The sequence below is a fragment of the Stereum hirsutum genome (assembly GCF_000264905.1).
Source record: "Stereum hirsutum FP-91666 SS1 unplaced genomic scaffold STEHIscaffold_3, whole genome shotgun sequence".
In the NCBI taxonomy this organism is placed as follows: Eukaryota; Fungi; Basidiomycota; class Agaricomycetes; order Russulales; family Stereaceae; genus Stereum; species Stereum hirsutum.
The window spans coordinates 1,949,859-1,966,794 of NW_006763133.1; the positions used below are offsets into that span (position 1 = coordinate 1,949,859).

At 51.5% G+C, this 16,936-nt stretch overlaps 6 protein-coding genes across 6 annotated transcripts; 3 read left to right on the forward strand and 3 right to left on the reverse strand.

Annotated features, from left to right (window-relative positions):
* Window positions 1-1,352: 1,352 nt before the first annotated feature.
* On the forward strand, window positions 1,353-2,894 carry STEHIDRAFT_92708 (uncharacterized protein). The gene is made up of 4 exons (XM_007301021.1): window positions 1,353-1,542; window positions 1,620-1,694; window positions 1,758-1,783; window positions 1,841-2,894. Exons 1-4 carry the CDS (start codon window positions 1,440-1,442, stop codon window positions 2,486-2,488), a joined length of 852 nt encoding a protein of 283 aa, XP_007301083.1. The 5' UTR covers window positions 1,353-1,439; the 3' UTR covers window positions 2,489-2,894.
* A 316-nt stretch (window positions 2,895-3,210) lies between these two features.
* On the forward strand, window positions 3,211-5,915 carry STEHIDRAFT_92714 (uncharacterized protein). The gene is made up of 12 exons (XM_007301022.1): window positions 3,211-3,412; window positions 3,522-3,548; window positions 3,634-3,773; window positions 3,868-3,919; window positions 3,983-4,089; window positions 4,242-4,372; window positions 4,440-4,520; window positions 4,577-4,740; window positions 4,815-5,235; window positions 5,316-5,439; window positions 5,500-5,589; window positions 5,659-5,915. Exons 1-12 carry the CDS (start codon window positions 3,246-3,248, stop codon window positions 5,838-5,840), a joined length of 1,686 nt encoding a protein of 561 aa, XP_007301084.1. The 5' UTR covers window positions 3,211-3,245; the 3' UTR covers window positions 5,841-5,915.
* Window positions 5,916-9,764: 3,849 nt separating this feature from the next.
* Window positions 9,765-9,926, forward strand: STEHIDRAFT_52329 (uncharacterized protein; the record flags this gene model as incomplete). The annotated part of the gene is made up of 1 exon (XM_007300471.1): window positions 9,765-9,926. A coding segment is annotated over one exon (162 nt), but the record flags the coding sequence as incomplete, so codon positions are not given.
* Window positions 9,927-10,083: 157 nt separating this feature from the next.
* Window positions 10,084-12,404, reverse strand: STEHIDRAFT_74506 (uncharacterized protein). The gene is made up of 15 exons (XM_007300529.1): window positions 12,220-12,404; window positions 12,135-12,162; window positions 11,900-12,062; window positions 11,712-11,832; window positions 11,579-11,651; window positions 11,441-11,530; window positions 11,239-11,387; window positions 11,160-11,184; window positions 11,036-11,104; window positions 10,891-10,976; window positions 10,719-10,804; window positions 10,639-10,654; window positions 10,548-10,574; window positions 10,335-10,486; window positions 10,084-10,281 (listed from the first exon to the last, which is right to left on the reverse strand). The coding sequence occupies exons 1-15, from the start codon at window positions 12,356-12,358 to the stop codon at window positions 10,222-10,224; spliced, it is 1,284 nt and encodes a 427-aa protein (XP_007300591.1). The 5' UTR covers window positions 12,359-12,404; the 3' UTR covers window positions 10,084-10,221.
* Window positions 12,405-12,950: 546 nt separating this feature from the next.
* STEHIDRAFT_25647 (copper chaperone taha) lies at window positions 12,951-13,290 on the reverse strand (the record flags this gene model as incomplete). The annotated part of the gene is made up of 3 exons (XM_007300286.1): window positions 12,951-13,057; window positions 13,137-13,191; window positions 13,258-13,290. Coding segments are annotated over 3 exons (195 nt in total), but the record flags the coding sequence as incomplete, so codon positions are not given.
* A 669-nt stretch (window positions 13,291-13,959) lies between these two features.
* On the reverse strand, window positions 13,960-16,869 carry STEHIDRAFT_92720 (L-methionine transporter). The gene is made up of 17 exons (XM_007301023.1): window positions 16,463-16,869; window positions 16,387-16,412; window positions 16,312-16,328; window positions 16,043-16,263; window positions 15,871-15,982; window positions 15,714-15,807; window positions 15,642-15,653; window positions 15,437-15,590; window positions 15,297-15,376; window positions 15,194-15,241; window positions 15,026-15,143; window positions 14,762-14,976; window positions 14,648-14,694; window positions 14,543-14,585; window positions 14,418-14,481; window positions 14,278-14,352; window positions 13,960-14,189 (listed from the first exon to the last, which is right to left on the reverse strand). The coding sequence occupies exons 1-17, from the start codon at window positions 16,758-16,760 to the stop codon at window positions 14,089-14,091; spliced, it is 1,725 nt and encodes a 574-aa protein (XP_007301085.1). The 5' UTR covers window positions 16,761-16,869; the 3' UTR covers window positions 13,960-14,088.
* Window positions 16,870-16,936: the final 67 nt, after the last annotated feature.

The following is a 16,936-nucleotide window of genomic DNA, read 5'->3' on the forward strand; positions in this document are numbered from 1 at the left end:
AACCCGTTAGATCTATCGTGTCCCTCCCTCGCACACCGACATCTTCGGGTAGGGCAAAGCCAGGGAGGTTGTTGAAGATATCCGAGATGTTATCGCTAAAATCCTGCGGTGGTGGTCCTATGATCTCTCCCAGCCCATCCCCCGGCGCATGTCCCTCTCTACTTCTCAATCTCTCTCGTTCCCGGTCCATCTCACCCTCCCCATCGCTCGGACTCAGCCTCCTCCTCTTCCGCCTTCCATGCCCGTGCTCTCCCCTCCCATCATCGTCTTCTCTCTCGCTTCCGCTCCCTCTTCGATCGTAGAAGTATTCCGACCCGTCCGAGAGTCGTCGTTGGCCAGGACTTCGACCCGGCGAGTGCAAACTGAGAGTGTGCCCAAATGGTCGCGGGAGGTCATCTGCCGTGAGCGAATGAAACGCGGGTGCAGCACGCGTCATTTCCTTCCCTGGCGCTGCCGACGCGGCCTGCAACATCGCCGCGATATCCATCCCTAGCTCCTGGAGCGCGCGGTCGTCCGAAAGCGCGTGTGCATGGTCATGGTCATCGTGTCGTATGTGGTTGTTGTGTGTATGGTCGGGATTGTGATCGTCGCGTGCGTCTGTGGAAGAGGGTTCGCCCTGGCGTTGTCGCTGTTGTTCGGCAGCGCTCATTAGCGCCGTGTTCGCCGCCGTCGCGTTCTCGTTTAGGAGCGTGACGAGCTCGCGCTCGAGGAGGTCCGCGTCGAATGTGGCGTCCTCGTCGTCCTCGTCTGTGGCGAGAGTGAGGGCGTGATGATCGAGGTCTCGATCAGAGTCGTGCTCATGTCCGGTGTGTTTGAGGCTGAGGAAGTCGTAGGATTGTGGGCTGTGAGGGGGGAAGGGTGGCGAGTCTGGGGAATGATCTGGTGGACTGGAAGTGTAGAGCATGGCAGAATCGGCGTAAGAGGACAGGGGAGAGTCGTGGACGACATCTGAGAGGTCAAAGTGGGGTTCGACGGGCGAGCGAGGTGGCGAGGGTGGGTCCATGGTGGTGGTTGGTGTGAGAGGGGCCTGGAGAGGGATAAGGCGCCGTGGTTGGACGTACTCACGTAATGGTGGCGGGACTGACTCGAGCGTGTCGAGATAGTGCTCGTCACAGGGAGTCACAAGGGACGCCGTGCAGCTAAGGACGCGTGAAAACGATGTGAGTAAAGTTCAAGACGAGAGCTGGAGGCGGCCAACACACCGTTGCGGTCAGGATCAAGGTGTGGCACCGCAACAGGTCGGCTTTCCCACGTGCTGGGAGCCGACCAGCCGGATGCGGAGCGGGCCCCGGAGCTACGGCGGGCGGCTGAGTTACATAGCCAGTGCGCAAGTGATAGCCAAGTGCAGTCCAACTCTCCTTCATCACCACCATCATCGCACTCGACATCGCCCGTGCCAGCACTCCTTACTCCTCTCCAATCTCCATGTCACAGCGACAATGAGCAGGCCGTACGACTTGTCCAAGGTTGACCTGAAGCCCAAGCGGCACCATGGCTACAGCGTTCTCATCTTCATATTCGGCACCCTCTTTCCTCCTCTCGGTCCGTCTTCATCTATCTCCACCTCTCTTCGCCGTTCCACCCAGTGGCTCATGCGGTCTTTCTCACACCTTTGACAGCTGTCGCCATACGATTTGGGCTAGGCAGCGATTTCTGGCTGAATCTGTTCCTGACGATATGTGGCTATATCCCTGGTGCGTATCATCCTACTCCCTCTGCGCACCACGTCGGCTCAACATGCCTGCGCACTCATCCAGGACACGTACACAACTTCTATATCCAGGTCGGTCTCCGTCATTCAATTTCTCCCTTCGTCTCACCCTCTCATGTCTTGTAACAGAACGTAAGAAACAACAAGAACAACAACCGCACGCCCAAATGGGCCCAACGCTATGGCCTCGTCGACACTTCTGAGATCAAGCGCAAGCAGAAACGTTCCCAATGGGCTAACCGCTACAACGATCGCCTCCCCAACTCCACCCTGGAAGGCCAACCTTATGAGGAAGGCCAGGAACACGATCCTTCCGTCCACAGCTCCATCGACGAAGCGGGGAACCGTCGCAACGCAGCTGGTGAACTCTGGAACCCGGAGGAAGAGCGCTACTACGGTCGTAACGATGCAGCGAGCACCAACTCGGGTGGTCGGTGGCATTATCCAGCCAACTTCGACGATGCGGTGGTGACCCCGAGCGATGGGCATGGACATAAGAAGAAGAAGGGGAAGAAGGATAGATGGGCGAGGACGGAGGATGCGTACAGTCTGAGTGAGGAGCAGGGGAAGAAGAAGAAAAAGAAGAAGCGGTCGGTGAAGCGGACCTCGGATGTAGATGGGGACACGTATTCGAGGAGGAGCGGGTCGACGAACGAGTTCCCGGAGGATCCAGAGGGTGGGCTATATGGGAATAGCAGTCCGACAGCGGGTGCCAATGGTAGTGCGAGTGCACCGCGTCAGACGAACGGGGATGAAGTCTTTAATCACGAATTCTAAGGGCTGCGTGTTGGGGGTAGGGCGTTCAGGAAGATGGCTTGGTATGGTGGGCTTGGGCAAGTAACTCCTATGTCCTGCGCCTTGGTCATCGGGACATTCTTTCATTCCTTTTATTTCCTTCATCATTCTCGTTGCATACAGCTATCTCAATCTGGCTTTGGTCTCAGCATCCCTTGATGCTCATCGCGATCGACCCATGTATAAACTCCACTAAATCACTCTACATACCCTCTTTGCTTTACTCTACCGCATCGAGGTCGTTTTCACTCCTCACCGTGCCCGTTGCCTATTTATTGCATTGTTTCTCTCCGATAGCTTGCGTGTGTTCACTTCCTGCGAGAGCGTCGCGAATCGTGAATCCTATGTAAGTAATTGGTGTGGTGATTTCCTACTCATACCATCTGGACCCGAAAGCCTCCACCCGAAGTTGCGGCGGCGTTCCTCTACAACGTCAACATGGACCACATTCTTCTTTCTCTCGAGTGAACCACATGCTCGCAATGCTCTGTCCCAGTCTGTCCCTCGCTATAATAAACCCTCTGGGTCTTATCTATCCGCAAGAATAGCATGTCCAGTTATAACTTCGAGCTTCTTCAGGCCCTAACTTCCATCACAGAAGCCTTCGTCTGTCAGTCCGCTGGTTACATATGCACCCTCCGAGTCGCTAGATCGCTATATAAAGAAGACGATAGCCGAACAACGTAGCGATGCGTCGTCCTCGACTCGGACGCTGAGTGCATAACTCGAACTTCTGGCCATGCTTTTCGGACGCGTCGTCCCCAAGCTTGTGTTCGCGTCGTCGTTGGTAGGACTTGGACTTGGATTTGGAAAGCTCGTAAGTGCGGCTCGGTTGGTCGATTTTCAGGTTGCGCAGCCGCCGCCTGTGCCGGAGGATGCGAAGACGTGTGAGGTGGAGATTTTAGAGTGAGTTGCTAGTTGTTTATTGCGGATTGTGGAATAGGGGCCTATTACAGTGGATGCACTTTGTTGACTTGGTACGATGCATTCGCCTGGATGGTCTTGGTCGGTGAAGACATACGTTCGGAAACTCGTATGGAAGGTGCGTTCTCTGCTCTTATTCCAAGTCGAGTTTCTGCGCTTACCATCTTAACACCGTCGTACTGTGTGTTTGCCCTGGCAATTAGTCCTGCGATCGTGTCATTCACCCCTCCGACCGACTGTGGCGAAGTCGGCTCTTGGGCGGGTATAACACTCAATTTGACCGTCACTTCCAATGGGACGCAGTACGATAGGCTGGGGATAATGACTTTTCAGAATGTCGAGAGTACGTACTCCGTCCAATTGCTAGCCTTCTCCATGGTGGTGTTGCACTGGCACTTATTACCGCGACATTGTGGTGCTCATCCTCGGCTTGATAGTATGGCGCACGTCGACTCCGGAGCCTGTGTCGGGAGATGGGATTATATGGACGTATGTTTACCTCGTTCTCTTTGCAAGTGGCCCATCTCATGTTGAGTTTGTTGTCGTTGATAGGTATGTGAAGGACGTGACGCGTTATCTTCCGTTGTTTGCGACGGACGGGACGTTCATCTTCGAGCTGGATAATATCCTGACAGATGTGGATACGGGACAATATGCGGGTGAGTCTTCGTCGCTTTGTTCAGCATCGTCACAGCGTTGCGGCATCCGCAATCGTTCCTTCCTGCTCGAACGCGCCGCACGCCACACGCCACACTCGAGCCTGAGGTTGTGATCATTCGCTCAAAAAAACAAACACCCTTCCTTCTTGCAGCTACATTGTCGGCCACTTTCTACGAGTCTTCGTCGGAATATCATACTGCAGCCCACTCCGACCTGATCATCCCACTGTCCACTTTGTCGAACAATACAGGGAACGACGCGTCTGTTCCCCCTGCCTTCTCAGTACGTGCAATCTACTCCCTGCGAAAGTTAAGAAGGCCATCTAAGCCACTCGTTATCCTTCCTATAGATAAATGTCACTGTGCCTACAAATGCGATAACTGCGTATGCTGAACTATACGCGTCTGGAAACAGTGAGGAAGAGTTCTGGGTACGTAACTCCCAGAGAAATGGCCCGTTGATACTGATATTGACGGACGAATGTAGTATTACAACGTCGCCAACGACTACCTATCAGATCTACCATCCGGAACGACATACGGCGATGGCCCCTTCCGCGAAGTCCGTATCCTCGTCGACGGTATGGTCGCCGGCGTAGCCTTCCCTTATGCAGTCATTTTCACGGGCGGAATCGTCCCTGCTGCTTGGAGGTCCGCCCTTTTCTTTTACGCCTGTTGACTTACACTAGCACTGTGATTGACACGACTTGACTCTGATTAATTAGACCCATAGCCGCCTATGGCGCGCTCGACCTCCCGACACACTTCCTCGACCTAACTCCCTTCATTCCTATCCTTACCGACGGTTCCCCACATAACATAACCCTCGACGTCGTCTCCGCCGAATCCAACCACACCATCAACTCGAACTGGTACCTCTCCGGCCTTCTCCAGATCGAGCTCGACTCCACAGACACGCCTACCACGGGAAACATCACGAAGTACGAGGTGGAAGAGTATGCGCAGGCGACGAGCGGGGGGAGTGTAAGTGCGAGTGGCGATTTGACGGTCACGGTTGGGGCTACGAGGAGCGTCAGGATTGAGAGTGAGATTTGGACGGGGAGTGGGGATAAGGTGGAGGTTGTGTTTAAGCAGGAGATGCAGTTTGAGAATGTGCAGAGTTATGTGAATAATGCGTCGATTCAGGTACGTGATCTCTCTCTCTCTCTCGTCTATTTTGACATTGTGATGTGTCATGGTCGCTAATCGTAGTGGGCTCTGCACAGATCGTGACACAGACGAGCAAAGGGTCCATCTCGTCGACGCATAATGGCGTGCAAGTTCTCAAGGATGACTTCTCGTACCCACTCTGGGCGAATCTTACCTTTTTGACTCCGGACGAAGATAATTGTGAGGATCTTTTTTTGGCCTTACTTTTTGTGCCATGGCTCATGCGAGAACTGGATGTAGTCACCGCCACGATTGATCACTCGTACGAGCGTTCTCTCCTGCCGAGTCCTTTCATTCTTGGCAGCGACATCCAAGAACACCAGATCGCAGGTATGTAATTCACATTTTTTCACCAATAATTCAATACCCATCAACGCACGCCCATCCTTCGATCTACAGGTGGCACCTACCACCTCGCCTCGACAGGTAACACCGGCTCCCAAGGAATCAGCAACAACACGTTCTCCTACTCCGACGACGCCGGGAACACGTACAGCAGACAAGTTGGCGCGTACGAGTACAATATCACGTATGATACCCAGAGCGGAAGTCTGGCAGCTGCAGAGGGTGTACCCACGTAGGTCTATGAGGGAATATGAAGGTCGTCAGTGTGTCGAAAGAGGTGGTTACTTATCTCGCTCAAATATTCACATCTTGTTAGGCAGAAATCTCTCAGCTCGTTCATAGTAAGCTGGACCTCAAGTTGAAGTTGCTTCACGCGACGCGCTTGTCCCTCATGCTACGAATCCGAAATGAAACATTCTTCAACCTTTTCGAGGTGCCTCACCGTCGCTCTCGACGATGCGTCCTTGGAGACCGTGACATCGACCGCCGATCTATGTAAAGCCTACGACTTGACCAGAGTCATCTGTTCATTTTCCCTACAGGCAGATGCATTGCTCCCATGGAATGTGACAAGACTCGATCTCATGCAGCGGTGACGGCGCACATAATCTCTCCAGTGTATTCCGTGGTGCGTTTCCATCCTGGCTTCGATGTTCTTTATCTTGCTATGTAACATCAGCGTTGGTATTATTGACCATGCCGCTCGTGCCCATGGCCAATCTTTACACATATGTAGACTCGGGCCTACACCTGCATCTTGTAACAAAGCCGGTTAAATATGTCTGTGTCTGAAGCTTGAACCCTCCGTGCTTTGATTCTCCCATTTTAAACGCGCGGAATGACACGGCATCATCATATCCAGCGACCAGAAGCCCCATGAGCGTTCAGACGAGCGATGCAGTTAAGTGCGGGATGTCGTTAGCTCCGGACATGAAGAATATACCTTCTTCTTTTTGTCCGTCTTTGCTTCCATGTTCATAATACTCAGGTTTACGCGACCTCGGGGTGGGGCAGGTAAGCCATGAAACATCATTTTACTCGAAGCCGTTCACCTGACCCGCGTTCCCTATGATCCCAGAAGACCTTGGAATGGTTCGGTACGTTGTCCACTGCTTGTATTGACCTTGCTGCTGCCCATGCGTAAGTATATGGCCTCGTCATAAAATGATGGTCTCTACAATGATGGGCAAGTAAAAAGTAGCTAATATCACATGCTATTTCAGACCCTACAAACTTCCCTGAAGTCAATACGTTCGCATTGATGCCTGGTAGGGGTGTCCAGGTCAGTCAGGCTCCCAGCGTCAGGTAAGAGTGCCACAGAAACACCATCTCTCACGACGCTTCGCTCCTTTCTCACAATTTCTTCGCGAGTACTGCCTAAACTACTTCTCTGCACCTATAGGACCTACAGGATACCTGGAAGCCGAAGATGACAATATCTGTAAAATTAAAACTTTATCAGTCTTGACCAGCTTCCCTGTGGGCCACAGAATGTAATAGCGGGTAAGTACGCTTCGATAGGTACAATTTTCACTGGGCAGCCGAAAGTCTCCACCCACTGTGGTGGGTTTCATCCTCTTCAACGTCAACCTAGACCACATTTTTCTTCCGTGTTTTCTCTCGACCTCGATTCATAAGACTAGTTCGTCCAGTCATGATGAGCTTCTAAACCTGACTTCCATGGCAGAAGCCTTCCGTCAGTCCGCTGGTTTCCCTCGCTGGATCACCATATAAGGACGAACAATGTAGTGATGCACTACAGCCAACCTCGACACTGAGTAACTCTGGGTGTTTGACCATGCTTTCTGGACGTGCGTTCCCCTCGGGCTTGCTAAAGGGCTCTTGTTCGCGACGTCGTTGGTGGGGCTTGTGAGTGCGGCTCGATTGGTCGATTTCCAGGTCGCGCAGCCGCCTCCTGTACCTCAGGATGCAAAGACTTGTGAGGTCGAGATCTTAGAGTGAGTGTTGTCCATTGTGGAGTATGGGCTTGTGGAGGCACTTCGTTAACTTGAAACGCTACACTCGCTTGGATGGTCATGGTCGGTGCAGACACACATTCGGAAATTCATACGGAAGGTGCGTTTTCTGCTCTTATACTAGCGCAAGCTCGTAGGTTCACTTACCATCCTACTACGTGTTCTCCTTGGCAAATAGCCCCGCTATCGTCTCTTTCACTCCTCCGACCGACTGTGGCGAGATCGGTACTTGGGCGGGTATAACGCTCAATCTGACCGCCACGTCCAACGGCTCGCAGTATGATAGGCTAGGGGTACTGACTTTCCAGAACGTGGAGAGTACGTACAGTTCCCAGCCTTCTCCATAGAGGTGTTGTATTACTTACCATGATGTTGTGGTACTTGATAGTATGGCGCACATCGACTCCGGAGCCTGTGCCGGGAGATGGAATTATTTGGACGTATGTATTCCTTTTTCTATGTGTCTTGGCTGCATACCTTTCATCTGCCCATCTCATGTTGAGTTTGCTGTCCTCGATAGGTATGTGAAAGACGTGACGCGTTATCTTCCGTTGTTTGCGACGGACGGGACGTTCATTTTCGAGCTCGATAATGAATTGGGAAATTCGGGCTCGGGACAATATGCGAGTGAGTCTTCGTCGCTTCAATTATAATCATCCTTCTTCCATATACAGCGTTATGGCATCCACAATCATTCCTTCCTCGAACTGGCCATACACCGCACGCCTCACTCTCGAGCTTGTGGTCATGCACTGAAAAAAAATCACTCTTCATTCTTGCAGCTACATTGTTGGCCACTTTCTACCAATCCTCGTTGGCGAACCCTGCTGCAGCCCACTCCGACCTCATCATCCCAATCTCCACTTTGTCGAACAATACGGTGAACGACGCGTCTGTTCCACCTGCATTCTCGGTAAGCACAATTCTCGCCTGAAACGCCACGAAAAATATGACTAAGTTCGTGAAAACCCATCTATAGTTGCCTGTGACTGTACCCACGAATGCCGTGGCAGCGTATGCTGAGCTCTATGCTTCCGGGAACGCCGCCGAAGAGTTCTGGGTTTGTAAACCTCCCTTCGCGAAACCTGCGATCTGTCGAATGATAGTACTGATGTTGGTGGCCGTATGCAGTACAACGGTGTTGTCACCGAATACCTTTCGGATCTTCCATCGGACAAGGGATTCTATGGCAATGGCTCTTTCCGTGAAGTCCGTCTCCTCGTCGATGGTATGGTCGCCGGTGTAGCTTTCCCTTACGCTGTGATCTTCACGGGCGGACTCGCCCGTCCTGCCTGGAAGTACGTCCGCCTCGGATCTCTCTTCTACATTTACTCGCACGGTGATTAACCTGACCTTCTACGGTGGTCAGACCCATAACCTCCTATGGCGCTCTCGACCTCCCGACCTACTTCCTCGACTTAACGCCCTTCATTCCCATCCTCACCGATGGTTCCCCACACAACATAACCCTCGACGTCGTCTCCGCCGAGTCCAACCACGCCATCAACTCGAACTGGTACGTCTCTGGCCTGCTTCAAATCGAGCTCGACCCCACAGACACGCCTACGACGGGGAACATCACGAAGTACGAGGTGGAGGATTATGCACAGACGACGAGCGGGGGAAATGTAAGTGAAAGCAAAGATTTGACGGTTACGGTGGGGGCTACGAGGAACGTGAGGATCGAGAGTGAGATTTGGACTGGGAGTGGGGGCAAGGTGGAGGTTGTGTTTGAGCAGAGGTTGCAGTTTGAAAATGTGCAGAATCATGTTAATGATGCGTCGATCCTGGTATGGATTCTCTCTCGTCTCTTTTCACATCGTGAAGTGCCATGGTTGATAAGTGCGGCGGGTTTCGCAGATCTTGACACAAATGAGCAATGGGTCCATCTCGTCGACGCACAACGGCGTGCAAGTTCTCAAGGATGACTTCTCGTACCCCCTTTCGGCGAATATTACATTCAATAGTAAGGATGCTTGTTTGGATTTGCTTTAGTTTCAACGGCATGGCTCATGTGAAAACTGTGTGTAGCCGGCGCCGCCTTCGACCACTCGTACGAGCGTTCTCTCTTACCGAGCCCGTTCATCCGGGGCAGTAATATCCAAGAGCACCAGATCGCAAGTATGTGCCCGTGAATTTTCACCAATGGTGAGTCGCCTACTAACGCTCCCCATCCATTGATATACAGGCGGCAATAACAACGACGGTCAAGGAGCTAGCAACAACACGTTCTCCTACTCTGACGACGCCGGAAACACGTACAGCAGACAAGTCGGCGCGTCCGCGAACAGTATCACATATGATACCCAGAGCGGAAGTCTGCCAGCTGCAGGGGGTATGACCTAGAGTGCAGTGGTGGTGGCAAATCTGCACGGGGTGATGAAGGCGAGGGTTCCAGGTGGGATGTTGCAGGATGGGGGGATGTGGTGCGGACGGTTTCGAGTAATTCGTGTGAAAGTTTGAGAACTGCGATGCAAACATCCGGATGGAGTTTATTGTGCTTAAAATCTGTCATATACCATTGCCTCAGATTTAAACAAGAATATCCGCCGTTAGTGTGACATTAGAAAGCGACGCGTTCAATCAACCGCAAAACAACGATCTTCTACAGAGAACATCCTTCTGACGATACCTCACAGCTTCATGACCAGATATCAGAGAAGCCCGCCATCTTCTTGTCTGCCTCATACGCAGCTTTCACCTGGTCCATACTCGTAAGATTCAGTAAAAAGCACATCGGAAATACCCACGCACCTCTGTGAAGAAAAAATCGTCAGAAAGGAGCCTGAGCCCTGTGTTAGCCAGTGCCTTCGCCACCTCGAGAGTAGCTTTGTGCGCCTCGGGAGTACTTGCGGCGTATGCGAACAGCGCTGTGTGATTGCCGCCGTTCGGGACGGAGGGGATGGCTTCCGTTACAGAGCAGCTTGTCAATGCTAGCGTATATGATAACAGGGAGAAGGGACGAACAATAGCCGGGATGAAGGGCGGGGAGTGCTGATAAGGACGCGATGTTACTCTTCATGAGTCTAATGGGAATTATGACCAAGGCAAAACATACCATGTGTTACGTTGCCCTTCAGGTGTTGAGAATACTCGTCAGAATATGATGAGGGTAACAGATACTGGTCTGACACGCACAAAGTCTGTCGATGCAAACATGGTCTCGTCATATGCTTCAACGCAGTTCCCGAATTTCGCTCTCCAGGTCCTAGCGAATTCGGCCCCTGAGAATGCAGGTAAGTACCATCGTCCTCATGAGCGCCATCACATTGCATCAGTTGATAAAAAAAAACTGTGACGAGGAACACACCTAGAACTCGATTCTGCCGCATTTCGTTCATAGGAAAACCGGTCTCTGCAATATCAGCTTTGCATCCAGTTGCTAAGGCCGCTGCTCTGCCAACAGCATTGTGAGCAGTGGGATAAATTGTCGAATTTATGGCTTTACGACTGACTCGAAACAAGCTTTCACCCGCGATGCAGTATCCTGGACTCCTGCGGAGGTAGGCGCACGGATTAGCCAGCTGGTTCAAATAACATGATCAGCCCGTGACTTCTGTACATGAGCCCGAGACATACTGCATGTTGACCTTGTCTGGGATGACTACAAAAAAAATCAGTGGCCTAGCCAAGAAGCTCGAAATCAACGAGTGCATACTATTGACAGCAAGATTTTCCCCCTCAAAGACCCCATGCACACGATGTGAAGGGTGGATCTGCTGGCGCAGGAGGGAAACATTGGTATAAGCCAAGATGGCCGCATCCATAGCATTCTTGCCTTCCCAAGGCGCTGCCGCAGCGTGTGCGCTTGAAAAGAGGTAAGCCGAGAATAACGGAGCTTTAGCCATAGACGTGCGTACGTATGACCAGTGTATGTGACCTTGAAATGTTGGTTGGCTAGAGAAGAGCGAATTCCTGTTTCGTTCTTGCGTCCGGGGCTCGGGTGGCACCTGAAAGGACTGAGCACGAACGTCGGACTCTATGTGGGTTATACACACATTATACAGGCATCCATGGTGTCGTATGCTCCTGCATTAAGCATGAAGACCTTCCCCGCACCACCTTCTTCGGCTAGAGTAGAAAGAAGGTTCCATGAGCTCGTGTCGCGCTGGCGGTTCTGAGGGCGCTCACCTGGTGTGCCGAGCAGCACGACCTTCCCTGGAATGTCATGTTTAATCATAGCCGCCTTCACGGCCAGAGCAACAGCGACACCTGCAGTCGCAATGAGGTTATGGCCGCATGCATGTCCAATCTTTTCCAGTTCGTCGTTATCAGCAAGTTTAGTTGTGAAGCTTTAAAATATCATGGCGTTCGCTCACAGCAGGTAGCGCGTCCATCTCTGAATTGACCCCAAGAGTACGACCACCGGTTCCGTGTGTGAATGTAGCTGACCATGCGGTCTCGAGACCGAATTGACGCTGCTTTACGACCCACTCATTGGAGTCAGAGGCCATGAAAGAGGTTAATGTGTCGTGCGCATAGCTGCAAGTTCGCAAGGACATTCAGCTTCCAGCCACGGAGGTATAAAAAAAAATACATATGATGAATACATACTACTCCTCGAACATCAATTCCGGGTGGTCTGAAGGTGGACATGAATCTATGAGACCACTTCAGTATGAACAGCGTCGAATCGCACCGTGGATGTCCAAGTTCAACTGCCTCAAGTCGTCGTCCCAAGCATCAATCTCCGCACTGATAGTCTCAAATGTCTCCTCGCTGAAGCTAGCGCCCCCAACCTGAGACTTGACAGCACCCTCGTAGATTCCGAAGTCCATTTAAGCTCGAAAGTAGACGGAGGTTGTTTCGACGACAGAGTAGAATGAGCGAGCAAGAAGAAATCTATTGAGCTTGAGAACCGCAAGGCAGGTAATATATGAGCAGTAGATAGCTAGCGAGAGACAAATTCATGATAGGACCATGGCCCACGTATGCTCCGCATGCGAAGAGACCGGAGGTGGGTACCCGTCCGGTGGATGAACATGTGCCTGAAAGCTTGAACATGGCCTGCTTATATATCTGCCATTTCTGCATCGTTGGCCGACCGAGAGAGAGACAACACGTGCAGGCGTAGTACTGATGTGCGAACGCTGCAGCTTCTACTCAGCTTGATATTCATAGTAAGGTTATATATCGTGGGTCACACCAAATCCATTCCATCCTACATGATCATAAACTCTCCGACATCGTACAAAGTCATGGACATAGAAGCAATGCCCATGAACGCCATAACTTTAGCTATACGCTCGACTAGCAAGTGTCTAGGACAGCGTCTCCCCAGAGCGGACCTATAGACATCACACACCCGAAGATAATCCCATCTAAGCACCGAGCCACAGATATACTCCGGAGCTCAAGCAGAAAGCCACGTACCGTCTTGCCCGTCTTCTTGATCTTCTCGAGCAGGTCGTCGTAGGGGATAGTGCCAGTGACGAGAACCTCCTGCTTCTCGAGGCTCACGTCGTACGAGGAGATACCTGCATACCATCAAGCACAGCCATAAAGAACAACGGTAAGCGAGATCAAACCATGGTAAGAGAGACTGTCAGCACGCACCCTCAGTCTTCTTCAAGACCCGCTCGACAGCGCCAGAGCAGCCGCCACAGGTCATCTAATCATTAAGTGCCACTCACGCTCAGCTCAATGTTCTCGTTGTGGATGTCGTGATCGCGCATACCTGCACATCAAACTTGTACTGGTGCTCAGACTGGCAGCGACGAATGGGTCAGCGATGCTATTCACAGCAGAAGATTTTGTAGGGCTAGCCTCACCATTACGAATATTAAAACACAAAGAACCTGTGATTCGTCACAATATTATTCAGATACAGTACTAGAGGTAGCCAACTCTTTCGTGAGGTACACACCGAGGAGAGAAGGCTTGTAGAGAGATGAGGTTGCGCGGGGAGGACAGTTGTTAGCTGGCAACTGATTCCGGCGCGTTTGGTTTATATAGGTGTGCTTACAGTCGATCGCGTCATCCAGATTAGATCTTGTTGGATGACTGAAAGCAGGTGTCTCGGTCCTCGAACCAATCAAATCAGTACTGCCGCTGACTGGATGACTGAGACAATGCTCTCTTGCATCGCTTGTGTCGTGTCCGTGGTTGATGTATTTCTTTTCGTTCTTGAACCTTGACCTGGCATGGCGCAATATTTGGTTCGCATTTGGGTGAGCTGCTGCCAGCCGTCACTCTCCCCCACGCGTAGCAAACTTGGTCACCAGTCTAGTGAGCTGCAGCAGGCTGCAGCTGTTTTTGATAAGATTCGGTTACTTCTTTCGTCTTGCATGTCATGACAACTTGATTCGCACGACCATCTCCCCGAGAACACCATATATAGGCGCTACAGATCGTCAACAATATTGAACTTTTCCAGGTGGTTATGGTGACAGTGGGTAGGTAACCCCTGTACATTGCACGGACGAATCAGATAGCTCAGTTCTGAATGAACTCAGGAGCTGCCATCCTACAACGAGACACCGCATCGGCCCACGCATCCTCTACATAACTACTGACCGTCCGGATGCTCAGTAGCCACCGCTTCCCATCCGAATCCCGGTGCAGTTCTTGGTCGGCCTCGAACGCGATCGATCCAGGAGGACAAGAATGCTGACCAATAATAAGACACCAGAATGGCGAGCAGTGAGCTATTGCAGGCCCATCGGTAAGGCGGAAAAGATGGCCGATGAGGACTTACAAAGCTGTCGGGGAAGTGTTATACTCCCTGCCCGTTGAGTGATGTAGTATATGGGTACACCAACCAAGACGAAACCTATGATGGAGTGCAGGTTCAGCCGGTTTGTTTAAACTCCAGTCAGAGAGGAAGAAGAAACCCACCGAGAACGGCCATAGCCTCTAAAGGTGCTGCGATAATCGGCATGCATAGCAAGAAGAGAGCAACCTGTAGAAAATAGACTTGAGCATATAGGCATGAAGTCCGTTGAGGGTCTAGAGAGACTCACGGCACAGAATATCAGAGGCGTTGTAATGAAGCACCTGTAGGGTCTAAATCGGTGATGAGCACAAATATCTCGCAGGGACCCATATCGGTTTGAAGCAGACCCTACCTTTCCAGCCCTGGTTCCTTGATGCGCAGGATCACCAAACCCAATACCTTAGAAGAATATCCGGTATGATTAGAACAGGCGAGGGAGAAGAAGCCAAAAAAAACTGAGACTTACAGTGAGAAAGTAGAATGCCCAAGATGCTACGACGGCGAAGTTGATCAGAGATCTAAACCCGCCACCGAGCAGGATGAACAGGATCGTGATAGCAGCATGGAGAAGCATGGCGTTCAGAGGTGTCCCCCGTGTTTTGTGAAGCTTGCCAAAGACTGCAGGAAGATATCCTTCTCGACCGGCAGCGCAGATGATTCTACCCGAAGTAAAAAATGAACCTGGATGGCTGTCAGAAAATTCCCACGAGTTCGGATGAAAGACTCTCACTATTCAAGGCTCCCGCTGCTGAAAACGAAACCATGAGAGCAAAAAGCGATCCACCAAGAGGTCCGAAAAGTGCTCTCCCAAAGTCGAGAGCAACGGTATTACTGAGTCCTACGGTATCCTGTTCCGCTCTGTCAGCGCTGGAGGGAGGCGGGGAAGCAGAGGACTGACTTTATCCAGGACCACGAAATATGATACATTTGCCAAAAGAAATAAAACCTGCCCATGCTATCGTGAGTTGACTAGAGTGTGTACTTATAGCAAGGAGGCTAACCGTGACGATTAACATGCTGGAGTGTATAGTTCTAGGGATATTCTTCTCCGGATTCTTCATCTCTCCTCCGACGTAATTGGCTGTCATGTAGGTTTTCAGAATGAATCCTCGAACTACACTGATGATAGAGCTCCACGCACCTTGATCCCACCCATCGAATGACCACAAGCCTGAGTACAATGCCAAGGCGTACGAGGACGGGTTCGTACTCGACCCTTCAAACATATTGGTGGTGAGAGAAGTTGAGGCTTTTCCGCGGATTAATTGAATGAGGCCAAGCACAGTGACAGATATCTACGGTTTTTCTTAGACTATATGAGCAATATAATTCGATGAATTTCGTACTAGTGCGATGATCTGAACAGCCAAAACGGTCAATAATCGGAATCCGCGGCTTTGGGAATGGCGGCCACGAACCTTTACAGTCGTAAATACTACAGCCGTCCGAGTGCCCAAACTACGTGTGGCAACACAGACAAGAGTCACTACGATGACAGAAACGATGGCGGTTCTGTAATATTTTGACGGTATTGTTACTCCTGAAGTCTCCAGTTTGATGACAAGCGGTACGCACATTTGTATGGCCCATTGAGGAATGGCATCCGGTGCCACATCGCTCTTCGTCGCATGCCAAAACAGTCTATTCAGATACTCGGCGAATATCAGACTAATCACGGCGTTGGAACCTGCTCCAACTGGTTCAAACAGATTGTCGAAGAGTAAAACAGTTGGTGCAGAGGACATACCTGGTTTTAGGGCCGCGATTGCTGTCCACGCGAATAAATATGAGACCAGTGGACCATAGGCGTAAGCAAGATATGCCTGAGCACCACCATTGAGGGGAATGGCAGAGCCTAACTCTGCAAAGCTACTGGCCCCTGTCCAGCCAAGTAATCCAGACAACAACCAGACAATCAGACTAGCGCCGACGCTGTGTGTGTTCGCCACCACCACTCCTGGAGAAGAGCTGCCAGGATTGAGTCCGAGAGCAGAAATCAAGGCCGTAGGAGCTCACAAGATACCGGATCCAATCTACTCGTATTCCTGTTTAACGTCAGAAGCAGGAGACAGCACGAGGAATGACAGTCACCTGTAGGCCCACACAGAGGGCAATGGCTGGTCAAGTCAATTGTCATCACACCACCTTCAGCAGCACGAGAGCTCACCGTTCAAGAGACTGATATCCTTCTTCTCGCCGCTCAGGGTCCTCACCTCCTCCGGTTCTGCCTCACTTGCAGTAAGTGGTAAGAGACCGTCTTCGAATGCGAAACCAGACATGGAGTAAGACCGTCCTCGCCCTCGCTGGCCACTCTCGGCAAGGCCCTCCGACATCTCTAACGCGCGCAATTCTTCTTCAGAGTCATTGGAGGATCGTGATAATGGTGGCGAAGGTAATGTGCTGGAGTGATCTTCACGTGTAGAGGTGAGAGGTATATAAGAAGGCGGGTTGGTTGGAGGTCCCATGGGTATACAAAGAGTGAAAGATAATGAGTGCGCCAATCGTTCCAATAGCCAGGTTGAGTCGGCGAGCCTGACTTCAGAACAGGCGGCAGCAAGTAAATGGAGTTAGGGGAGCGAAATGTAGGCAAGCGGACTCGTGGAGGTGAATCTGGGCGATGGTCACGGTCGCGTCGGGCGCG

Bases quoted from the DNA above. Each gene is read 5' to 3' on its own strand.
- STEHIDRAFT_92708 (XM_007301021.1), top strand. From the start codon at position 1,440: ATGAGCAGGCCGTACGACTTGTCCAAGGTTGACCTGAAGCCCAAGCGG. The intron at 1,543-1,619 runs GTCCGTCTTCAT...CACCTTTGACAG, and splicing joins CACCCTCTTTCCTCCTCTCG to CTGTCGCCATACGATTTGGG. The intron at 1,784-1,840 runs GTCGGTCTCCGT...GTCTTGTAACAG, and splicing joins TACACAACTTCTATATCCAG to AACGTAAGAAACAACAAGAA.
- STEHIDRAFT_74506 (XM_007300529.1), bottom strand. From the start codon at position 12,358: ATGGACTTCGGAATCTACGAGGGTGCTGTCAAGTCTCAGGTTGGGGGC. The intron at 11,185-11,238 runs GTATGCACTCGT...TTTTTTTTGTAG, and splicing joins GGAAAATCTTGCTGTCAATA to TCATCCCAGACAAGGTCAAC. The intron at 10,805-10,890 runs GTGTGTTCCTCG...CTGCATTCTCAG, and splicing joins GCGGCAGAATCGAGTTCTAG to GGGCCGAATTCGCTAGGACC.
- STEHIDRAFT_92720 (XM_007301023.1), bottom strand. From the start codon at position 16,760: ATGGGACCTCCAACCAACCCGCCTTCTTATATACCTCTCACCTCTACA. The intron at 15,377-15,436 runs GTGCGTGGAGCT...CCTACATGACAG, and splicing joins ATTCGATGGGTGGGATCAAG to CCAATTACGTCGGAGGAGAG. The intron at 14,695-14,761 runs GTAAGTCTCAGT...TATTCTTCTAAG, and splicing joins GGGCATTCTACTTTCTCACT to GTATTGGGTTTGGTGATCCT.
- STEHIDRAFT_92714 (XM_007301022.1), top strand. From the start codon at position 3,246: ATGCTTTTCGGACGCGTCGTCCCCAAGCTTGTGTTCGCGTCGTCGTTG. The intron at 3,413-3,521 runs GTGAGTTGCTAG...TGGTCGGTGAAG, and splicing joins TGTGAGGTGGAGATTTTAGA to ACATACGTTCGGAAACTCGT. The intron at 5,236-5,315 runs GTACGTGATCTC...GGCTCTGCACAG, and splicing joins TGAATAATGCGTCGATTCAG to ATCGTGACACAGACGAGCAA.